General features: G+C 33.7%; 1 protein-coding gene across 3 annotated transcripts in view; it reads right to left on the reverse strand.

Moving 5' to 3' along the window:
- Positions 1 to 7,721: 7,721 nt before the first annotated feature.
- Positions 7,722 to 12,050, reverse strand: part of cwo (transcription factor cwo) — a 228,321-nt gene continuing 223,992 nt past the window's right edge. For all 3 annotated transcript variants that reach the window (XM_085818094.1, XM_085818093.1, XM_035351944.2), the window contains 2 exons: positions 11,686 to 11,868; positions 7,722 to 10,791 (listed from right to left, as the gene is read on the reverse strand). In XM_085818094.1, the coding sequence (XP_085674220.1) occupies positions 9,494 to 10,791; positions 11,686 to 11,868 (1,481 nt within the window). In that variant the 3' untranslated portion in view covers positions 7,722 to 9,493. The remainder of the gene's footprint in view (positions 10,792 to 11,685; positions 11,869 to 12,050) is intronic.

Consider the following 12,050-nt stretch of genomic DNA (forward strand, 5'->3'; position numbering starts at 1 on the left):
CGGATATAGCGCACTTCCTGCCAGTTGTTATCTACCAAAAAAGGGGAAAAGATGACTCCATCAACTTCCGAATATTTCCCTGCAGCAAGTTCATTTTGTTAAAGCTCATTTCATCTCACGTTTCACAGTTATTTTCACTGTTAATTTCAATGTGTTTTCACAGCCAGTTTTAGCTTACTGAAGGTATTGGTAAATATTTAATCAGATTCAACAAATAGTTAACAAATAACATTGTTATTTTCACTGCAGGATAAAAAGTTTCTATAGCATTAACTCGAACACCAAAAGTTGTAGAGACATTAGGATTTTTTTAAAGCAGAGAAGATAAAAAAATGAGCAACGCCTTGGTCGGGACTGGAACCACGGGCCTCTCGAATACGCGCCGAGTTTGCTGACCGCTACACCACAAAGGCATACCAAGAAGGCGGGAGAAATACCTTATAACGTAGGAAGACTGAGTAGAAGAAGCTTAAGGAATTAAGATATATATGAAGATACTCCATAGTATAAGAATAACTAAAGATTTAGGAAACAAGGAGAAGTATTCAAGATAATTTAGCTAATGAAGGACTACTTAATCGTTTAAGGAAAGGCAGAAGAAGGAGGCTTCAAAGGAAAAAGATTTTAAAGGGAAAAGGTATAAAATTACAAATAAAGGTTTAAAAGAAAAGGCAGAAGAAGGCGGCTTCAAAGGAAAAAGATTTAAAGGGAAAAGGCATAAAATTACAAATAAAGGTTTTAAAAAGAAAAATTAAATTTTTCTGTAGAAGGTGGAAAGAATATGTTAACAAGTAATTCATAAAGATGGATTTTTTATTCACTATATTAAGTAAAAGGATAAAACATATATAGGAAGAAAATATATGTAAAATGGAGGAAAGAAATTAAGATAGCAGAAAGGAAGATTTAACGAAGATTAAATGAAAGGAAGATTAAAGGAAAGAGAAGAACGAAGAAAAGAAGAAGAACGAAAGAGAACTTCTTGAAGAGAAACGAAGGAATAAGTTTCAAACGTTTTTTACTAAGGACAAATTTCGACATTTTATAAAGAATTACTTACAAAGATACACTTCATGAAGGACTACAAAGTACTACTTTAAGATTTTTATTTTTATTTATTTTTTTTAATATGGCACACTATATGGCAATGTAAAAACCTTTGATTTATTAATAAATACTAGATAAGGACGGACGTGGAAGAACCGATTAACTATAATGGGTAGGGGGAAATGGTGCCCAGTCCTCCGTTACTATTACTACTACTACTACTACCTTATAACGTATGATTGTACGACAGGGATATATTTCACCTATCTGCTATCTCTAATTAAAATATTTACCAATATCTTCAGTGAGATAAAAAGAGCTTAAGCTGAAAATTAATAGTAACAAGAGACAAATAAATATAGCTTATAAGATATTTCATTTGGGTTTACAAACGTAACATAAATGCCTCTAATTTTCTAATGGTAATAAAACCTTAAAAGGAATATCCTGTGGATTAGATGTCTAGATGTAGAGCAGTAGTGCCCAACCGGTGGCTTGCAAGGCCTGATAGACAGCAGTTCTATCTTCAGGCGCCCGCCAATTACAATCATAACATCACCATGAGAGAAAAGCTTCTATTCTAATATAAAAAAGTCATAAAAAGATACAATTACGCGTCACATGCAGTTGCATTGCATTTGTGTTCACCTATTCACATGTTACGGAGACATAACGCTCTGAAAGCTCAACAAAGCAATATTTTGATCTTCGACTCTGCAGAATGTCCTCTACAACTTGTGGCGCCCACACACTCCTGCCAAGCCTTGTATCATGCATGCCGGTGACAAAAGATCCAGTTTCACACTGGCCCCGATGCAATCGAGCGAACATTTTTCGGTCAGGCAAGTGTCTTCTCGAGAAACACTGCCTGTGTAGTCTTTCGGCTTCCAGAGCATTCCCATTCGCAAGACCATACATATAATGCATGTAGGCCTTTTCCTGATTACTGTACGTGACATGGCTTCTCAAATCCACGCTAGAAATTACGATGTCTAAAAAACTCGTGCTTTATGCTTTCCATTGCAGCGCCGTCTAGTCGTTCACCGCTTGCTCTTCGCCCATGCATTGTATGGTGATAACTGCTTCTTTAGACGTTTTCTATCACCGCTTAAATTTTTGACCATGAGTTTCGAAACACCCTGTACATGTGTGTGTGTGTGATAATAATATAGTTCGTTGCAGATAATTTGATATCAGATGACAGCTGGATTAGGAAAAGCCACGATTCATCTTTTTAATCAAGGCCCAGAAAACTGCTGTATAGCTAAGTGGAAATAGAGGTGTTGCAGATGGAATTTCGGAAGAAGCACCACCAGCTTTGTTTCTAAACATCATTTATATCCGGATGACAAATTTCTTAGCATATTATCTTTTTAATTTGTAGAACACTAGGGGTGCTAAACGCCCCCTCCCCCTAATTACTTCCTTGTACGAAGTAAAAAGGAAGTATTGTTTGTAATCGCGAAAAGTTTCAGGCAGCATATTTCAACGAAAATATCCATTTTGACCGCTATCGAATGCAATTGAACGATGTTTTTGCGTTATTTCTGTACGTAAGGACAGAATAAAATACTCTTTTCCTTCCAAAAAATTATAAAACTGCTTTAAAATTACTTCTGATGAGAATTTTTCGTGGCGTCTGTACGAACGTACTACGTACGTATCTCGCATAACTCAAAAACGAGTAGCCTCAGAACGTTGAAATTTTGTATATAGGACTGCTATAACATGTAGATGTGCACCTCGTATTTTGGTTGCAATCGGCCGCACCAAACGTATATAAATTTATATATATATATATATCCACTCTGTTACCCTTCTCAGTGATCTCAGTTTCTTTACTCTTATATGTTCGTAAATTGTACATTTTTTGCTTTAAAAATTATAATATTATGTTGTTTTTATCTTCCGGTTAAGGATTTTATGCCTTTAGTAAATCTGTATGCAATATTTTTAGAATTATCAACAATTTTAAAGTTGTCACAGTGCCGCTAAGCCTTTTTTTTAATGGCGGCCATTGATGTTTACATTTGAAACAGGAGACTAGTGGATTGGTTGCCAATCTAGAGAAACTTAGCTTCGCAACAACAAAGATAACGCATTCATTTATTATTACCAATTAAATCATGCTTAATTTTTTCTGGAATTTTTTCGAGGAAATAAGTGTTTAAGATTTACTTCGTAATTTTTAATATAGATATTTTGAGTTTTTATGTATTTTTGCCTTCTCGCGAAGTGAGAACTGAATTAATTGAATGAGAAATACTCAATCGTCTGTGAAAAACTGTTTTTTTTTTTTTTTTTTTTTTTTTTTGTTTGCTTAATTTCTTTTATACATCGTTCTAGCTTTATTATAGTATTTGAATAGAACATGTGGCAACGATTAGATAATTCTATTCTTTAAATGATATAAATTTTGTACATTATGAGTTATAATATGAACGAAATATATAAGTTAACTCTTATATAATTATTGGATTATATAACAGTTAACTTAGTTTCCGTTATATAATTATTATATAAGTTAACTGTTATATAATTATTAATATTGTTAAGTGAATTTAGCGCCAGAGTGTCGCTATGGTAAACAAATACTTGAGTGAATTTTAAAGAATGCATTTATTCTATTGTGGTTTATGCGCTGTCGGCGAAGTAGATTTAATTCAATCCAATATGTTTAAATGAAATGCAAGAAAAATTGCGTATAATTTAATATTGCAATACAAGAAAGTCATTTGGTGTACACATCAGATTTTTTTAGATATGTAGTTACAACCCATATCTAAAATTATGAAGCAGCGGTTAAGCTACAGTTTGCCAGCAGGAAGGCGAATTGGTGAAAGACGATAGGTAGTTGGTTGCGGTACTTATATAAGCTTGGAAAAAATTTTGTTTTAGTTCTGTACAGCGATTGCGCAAATGTTTACAACAATGCGGATTCTGCGGAGAAAACGCAGACGCCTTGAAAGGGTTGTACTTTGGTTAAAAATGAGTAATTTAAAAGTCTATTATCGATTTGTTCTAACTGGTAATAAATTTTTCTTCATATATATACAGAAAGAGAGAATAAAGTGAAGCAACATTTTTTTCAAACCCATGGCGGGCCTTCAGTGGATTTCGGCTTGGCCACTACTAAGGCCAAAAGTGGTGGTCACTTTTTTGTGGAGGCACCTAATATGTGGGCCACCTTTGCCTCCTATGAAGGGACGAACAGTGACAACCATGCCTTCTCCGGAATTCGGACCACAGGGGCTTCGGTATCGTATCGGGTCCCTTAACTACAGAGCCAGATTTAGACACTTTTTGATAAGGCCCTAAGCTATTTGAGATGTGGGAGTTTATAAGTCTGTTATATTTTAATACTATTTATACTACATTTTAATTTTTTGGAGGGGGGCTAAGCTTGTGTAGCTTATACGTAAATCCGGCCCTGCCTAACTATAGACCGTCTGGGCGACAATTGAAGCAACCTAGAGAAATATATTCGTTTTAAGAGGACTCATACACCTTAAACCCCTCATGATCTTCGAATAGGTGACTGTTGCAAGAATTGAGTTATTTTATTTATTTTAAAAGCAATTACTTCCAACTTTTTACAGCTGACTACATGATATAGCTGCTTTGGAAACTAGTAACCAGAAAGTTTGTGTTGCCACAAATATTTTTGTAATTTAATCCTCTTTGTGACAAAATATTTCGCCGTGTTTCCACCCTGCGCGCATATTTTAAAAATGGCTAATGGTGCATACTTGAAATTGGATGGAATTCTTTATATGGGCACTATTTTCTAACTGAACCAACAATCTGATGAATATTTTAATATTGAAAAATTTTATGGACAAAAACATTAAATTTTTTTTTAAATAAAATACATTTTATAACCTCAACTCTAAATAAAATAAAAATTTAACACGAAATGTTTAGAATTTTAGGTTCACAGTAGTTTCCAAATGTTATAAAAGCTATATATTAAATATGGAATTAAATTATGAAACAGAATGTTTTAAACTGTGCGCGCAAGTTGGAAACATGACGAAAAATGTTGTCACAAAGCGGATTAAATTATCAAAATATTTGTGGCAACACAAACTTTCTGATCACTATTTCAGATAGCAACTATATTATGTAGTCAGCTGTAAAACGTTGGTAGTAATTGCTTTTAAAATAAATAAGTTATCCCAATGCTTGCAACAGTCACCTATTCGAACATCTTATGGGTTTTAAGGTGTATGAGTCCCCTTACATTAAAATATTTTAACTAAAAACTTTCATCCAGCTATAAAGAAGCTTAAAATTAAGTCTTCTTCTTCTATTTTGTTCTTAATCGTTGTTTTTCTTCCAGACGTTTGTTGATTATTTCACAATGAATGGTACTTTTATTAATGCTGTTTGTATCTTTTTATTTTTAAGACAAAATTCACAATCTGCCGTTATTTTTCAGTTTACAGTGTATATAGTTAGTTTCGCAACTTTTTTTTACAAGCCATTTAATATTTTCCTTAAGGAATACCGTTAATTTTATTGCAATTTTTTTGCTGTCATGTTTTATTATCTGGTTAGCATGTCTGTGATTAATTCTCTTGTCGGCTTCCAGCAACATTGCTGTTCACAACTTTTCAGCTATTCTAACTCATTAACTTAATTTTCATCTCAGATTTTGATCATTAAAGAAACTATGTATAGGGCAACAGAGTAATGTTATTGTGACCTTTCGATGCTTTTGGGGTTACTGCCCAATGACGATCCCCCCCCCAAAAAAAACAAATGCTACCCTTGTAAGGATCTTAAGTTTTACTAACGTTTATTTCACTTCTTATTTTCTACTTCCGGCCAGAATTAAAAGCTTTAACTTATTTATGCAAATTTGTCTGGCGAACGCCAAGTACTTAAGTTGTGGCTTTTTGCCAAGCAAGAGAGGAAGGAGCTGGTAGAAGCAGGCCGCGTGCCTTAGCAGTTTACTCGGTTGCTGGTTGCCTTCCAGGCCAGAGGTTTAATCCTCTTAATAATTTTAAACGTATCGTAGTGTTAACAGTTCTCTGTACTACATACGGCTCCCTGTTAATATACGGCCAATATACGGCCTTCCACGTAGGCCCTTGTTTATTATTCCAAAGTTAAGTTAGAGTTTAGTTAATATTTTTATATTCTTACGTTCAGACCACAAGTGGTTGGTCTCTGTATTCCGAAGTCCGGAAATTATTGTAAAGAGTGAAAAATAAAGGGTTTCGTATACCCTTCCTGTGTATCTTGTCTACTTCCCACATTTATTGAACATAGCTTTAGTAAGCTCCCTGTTCCGAGTCAGGTCTTTGCATGTTTCCAAAGCAAGTAAGGCGGAACACTGAACCTGATACCCTTATATGATAATAGTCTCATACAGCAGCCTGTTGAAACCTTTTCAGGGTATATTAATGACTATCTTTCTTTTATAGTCAATTTTGTTTATTAGGCCAAACGGGCTTTGTCTCTGAGGGACTATTGTTTTCGTTTTGCGTCGAATCACTCTGAATGTCTGTTTCACTTTTCAAATTGTTGCCACCAAATATTATTGCCCTGTATTATATTTGACGAAATTAAATAATGAAGAATCTGCATAAATATATGTCTGTTTCTCGCGTTGTGATAAAATAACGGTACCTAGAGGCATCCAATCTTGAATGACGTAATCCTACTGCGAATATGGGCATCTGTAAAGCCCAAATTTGAAATTTATTTTATTATCGACTTTATAATTTGTAAAACTTTAACGAATATTTGATTAAACTCAAGGATTTAAAAGCGAACAATGGCAACGTTGTACAGAAAAAACATTTTTTTATCTCCAGCGCATGAGGGTGTGTATCGGAAGTTTTACAGATATGGTCAATTTAAAATTATTTTACGATATTGCTCTTGAACTGAATTTTATGGTTTAAGTTCCAAGAACATGACATTTACATAAAATGTTAAGGGGTGTTGGAACCCCAAAATCTTCAAAAAATTGTGATTTCTGATTTTTGCATTTTCAGATTCTGTACGCTTTTATCTTTCTCAAAATACCATTCTTTAATCTCTATGAAAATTAGAACTGTAAAAAAATCTAGTTTTAATATGTCATCGACTACTTTGATCAATGAGGATTTTTACATAAAAACGCGGTTTTCTCCAAACGTGATTTTTTTATACTCGATGTACCTTTTCTCAGGAACTACTGCTTACAGGTATCTAAAATTTTTATGGCTTATTTATTAGGTTTCCTAATATTTACTGAAATGAGCTGTTTGTGATAAACTTAGAATAAAAAATTTTAAAAAGTTTTTTGTGTGAGAAAAGTGCTAAATTTTACTATGCCTAACCAAATATTCTGTAAATTACTCTAAAATTCAAAATGTTTTAAAAGCTCATTTCAGAATAATCAGATAGGTATACTTTAATTATACAAAAAATTTCAAGCGTGTATCTACAGCAGATTTTGAGAAAAGGTACATCGAAAATGGCCAATTTAACATTGCCGCTATAGGGGTTTCTGATACCCCTTAAAAAAACACCCCTTTGGACGTAATTTAAAATCTGGAACTTTTCAGATTTTTAATTCAAAGGGACTTGTTCCTGAGGGACTATTGTTTAAAATTTGTTTATTAGTTATATAAAATATATATGAATGTTGAAAGCGACAGCAACAACAACACTCGATATACTTGGCACTGCATGTATTTTTTATTATAACAATTTTTACAAGCTTTGTATACACACATGATTTACAGAAAACATTTCGTAAACATGATGATTTGTAGCAGTAAACTATCTTCCGTACAGTTCAACATTTTGATCCATCAACATAGGCACTTGCTGTTATATCAAACATAGGTAATTAACTTTTGTATTCATCACAAAATATCACACGAAATGAAACCCATCAACTCAAAGTCAATATATATTAATACCAAAATAATTTTTAAAAAGTTTTGAATTTATTATAAATAATAATCTACGTATTAAAAAACACAAAAATAAAATTCTTAATAAATTATATTACAATCTTTTTTTCTTAAATATCTTTCAACATTTTAAATCATGCCTCCTCACATAAGCAAACACACTCAAACAAAACCAATCTAATATATTTATATCCACAAGAATATCTTCCCAGAACATTTACGTTCATGTTATAATAGAATTTGGAGCCTACCAGAGGCACAGAGATCAAGACACTTAAATACAATTTTAATTTTATTCAGCTTTGAACGCCAGTCTACCAGTGGCCACTGAACACAGGTTCAAATGCTAGATGTTTTCATGACTTATTCTAATGTTAATAAAAATTTGTTTTTCTTTAAACCTCTTCTACAGGAATAGCATTCCCTTAAGGCAGACAAATTCAATCTAGTTCTATGAGTTTCCTCAGGAAGGTATTTGTGTTTTTTCATACTCAAATAAAGAATAATTAACAACTTGTAAAAACTTAAGACTATTTCACATTTAACACAAAATAAATGCGGCATAATTACTTTTAACCACTTCAGTACAATTTTTACATTTAAATGCACGCATCTTTTATGCTTTCCTTCCAATTCATTTTGACAAACGTTACAAAATATAATTAAAATCTAAACAAATATTGAAATGAACCTTAATTTAAGTTAAACTTTCATATAATTTAATTTTTTTTATCTCAAGAAATATTAATTGATAGTCTTACACACTCTAGAACAGTCACATATTTGATTTATTACGAGCATCTCTCTTCAGTTAGTCAAATATAAATTCTTGACAGGACATAGTTAATTCTCTCATTTAAAGCTGAATTTATAATTTATTAAAGCAAGAAATTGTAAATCTAGATAAACATATGTTTTGCTTACAATTTTGGCAATGAAGTATTTAATCCATCTACACATGAACAATAATTAAATTGCAAAAATTTAATTATAAGATGAAAAGTAAATTATGTTATAAATGGAATACTCAATTTTAAAATGCAGGAATGCAATGATATAAAATGTAACTATTAAAACTGACACTAACTGCCTATTTTGTCATAAGGCACAATATTTTCTCTGTGACGTCATTCATAACTCTCGATTCTAATTTAGAACGTGTACCACTTACATTCAAATTTTTACATGAAATACCAAACACACTAGAATTTGAAATTAAAATATACAATATTAAAGATCAATGGGTTTCAAATTATCCTATTCCATTATACAGTTTATATCACATACCCTTCTTCAATGACCAGGGTGCTACATACGTACAAATATTTTTCTTTTATACAGAGAAAAAAAATGAACTGAATCTTCATCAGCAACAGTTTCTTTTTACATAATATCATATACACACACTTTCAAATATTTACAAAAGAACCATTTTGGCTGTTGGATTTTGCTCGGTATACCAGCATAACAATTTTTTTCCAATACTTTATGCCCATACTTGAAAATAATCAGTTCTCTAAGCCACTAACTCACGTGCAACCATTCCTAGCTGGACTGGTAGGACTTGGATAGAACATAGGCCTCTCTGCATAGATGTACCGATCCTGGAATTTTTCCATAAGGAACGAAGACTGTGGCCTGTACTGTAGCATGGCAGTTCCATTCATTTTTTCGACTTTCAAGGAATGGCTGCTCAGATTGACGCAAATGCTGATGGGATGCAATACAGGTGCTAGATCGTCCACGCCTACCATGTAAGGAACAAGCAATGATGAATCAATAGTCAGAGGAATGTAAAATGTACCTTTGGGATGAAGGGCGAAGATAGGTACTCCCGGCTGCATGGGGCTGGGTGTCCGATTTGACATTCGGTCAGGAGTGCGTGAATAAGGAGAAAGCGCTGGAGAATGTGTCCCATTATGAGGTTTGAGCTTGGTGGGACCAGAATTATTTTCACCGTTTGTGCTGTATCCTGAGCTACTACCATTAGAACGTGCAGCATTCGGTGGTGGGCTCGGATTAGAGCCGCAGCTACTTGCTGTTTCAACATGAGAGTCCCAGTGCTGATTCCCATAGGACAACGCACCATTTTCAATTGGGGCAGTCCTGTCGGGAATTTTAACGGAGAGTTCAGAAGCTACATGATTAGGAGTGTAGGGTGAGAAAGCATGTCCTGGATGGGAACCGGGATTGCACAGAAGTGTAGGAGGGTGACCCAGACGATCGTCTGAAATAGGCCCTGGATGACAGGGACGCAATGGAGAACTGTCAGAGAGGTGAATTTTGTTGTTATTGTTGTCTTCGTCCGGCAAAGACATCCTGTCCGAAAGATGACTGTCTGTGGGAGAGGATGTATGATGTCTCAAGTCGGCATTGAACCTGTGTTTTATGTTGTTTTTGAATTTATAGTAGCCTTCTTCATTCTTAGGCATGTCATTCTGGTTGGAAACCAACACAGGAACCGGCTGTGGAAGAGGAGAAGGTGCAGAACCAACATTGTTGTTGCTATTCCTACTGCTGCACCGTGATGGATCTTTAGGCACTCCTGGATTCTGCAGCATCTCGCGGAGTTGACTGCTCACTTTCATCTCATTGTGCGTTGCATGATTGTGTCCATTTACTTCAACCTCTTGCTTCAGTTCAGGTACTTCAGAACTCCTGTTTTCATAGGGAAAGTTATTTACATGGGTGTTATCTGGAAGCATTCCTCCATTGGAACAATTTTCTGGTGGAAAACAAGAACTTGAATGGTTGTCGACTTCCATTTGCACTGTTGCTTTTGACTCCTCTGATATCATCATACCCAGTGCTTGTGTATAACAAAGACCTGCACAAGAAAAAGAAATATGTTATTATAAATATATATGAGTTATATCTATATGTAAGAACAGAATGCTATCTTAAACCAATTTTTATACTTAACGCTCTGTTGTCTTATAATAATTTACTTACGTATTTTAGTGTATAATGGTTATATATACATTAAATTACACTTAAAATTACCCATTAAAGAACGGCATTTTTGGAAATGCTTAACTACATAATGGCTGTAGATGGTTTGCAACTAAGTATAGAAGAGATTTAAAACTAATTTTGATGATTACACACAAAGGTAAACATGAGTGGAAAATGTAGTAAGTACAACAGGCAAAAGGGGGATAAATATTAAAAATAAATATTTTTATTGCTGTTTTGTATGACATGAATGGCACTCAAAGATAACTATTTAAGGAAAATGAACATTTATACGAAAAACAGCAAAGCAACATTAATAAAAACTTCAGAGAAAATTTGAAATATTTTGGTTAGCTTGCTCTCCGAGAAGCGTACTTTACTTTCAGCAATTAACTTCAAATTTATGATGATTATAAAACCGCATTAAATAAATATCGGGGGACCTAACATAAACCAAGTGAAATCTCTCCCAAGTCCGTTTCGGTTTATCTTGGGACACCCAATATAATACAAACTAACAATTCATGTGTTCTTGACTTGCTCTGAGTTCATTTTACCTTGAGCCGCATTGTATAGTACTTATTAACGAAATAGAATTTAACACGGTAAAGGACTTTAAAGTAAGTGCTCAGAAAACATTCTTCTAAAAAATTATCAGATTAACTTAATAAAGGACAATGCATATAGGCCATAATGCAACAGCTTATACCCTGCCACAAGTATAATTAACAATTTATTTACTATGCAAGAATTCAAACAATCTTACCTCCTGCGACTTTATCGTAGTGCTTCTGCAAGTGGTTTATGAGTCTCATACACACATCATCACCAGAAAAAAGACCTTCTGATTCTACCATAAATCGAACAGTCTCGGACATACACTCCTGATAGCCAAGTCTGTACTGACGTTTGTGGTCTTGTTCTGTTGCTTTGGCAACTTCACAACTTCCTATAAAATGAGCAAAAAAATGCAATTAATATTAAAGCACCACCATACATTGCAAGTAATAGTGAAACATTTGTTCTAGAGGTATTCGAAAAACAATGGAGTGTTCATCAATAGATAACTCAAAAGACATATCAGATTAATTAAGTAATAACACAGAAATTTTCAATCATACAAAAATATTC

The sequence above is a fragment of the Stegodyphus dumicola genome, chromosome 6, assembly GCF_044657685.1.
Source record: "Stegodyphus dumicola isolate Sdum_Otavi_A_Nest chromosome 6, ASM4465768v1".
In the NCBI taxonomy this organism is placed as follows: domain Eukaryota; kingdom Metazoa; phylum Arthropoda; class Arachnida; order Araneae; family Eresidae; genus Stegodyphus; species Stegodyphus dumicola.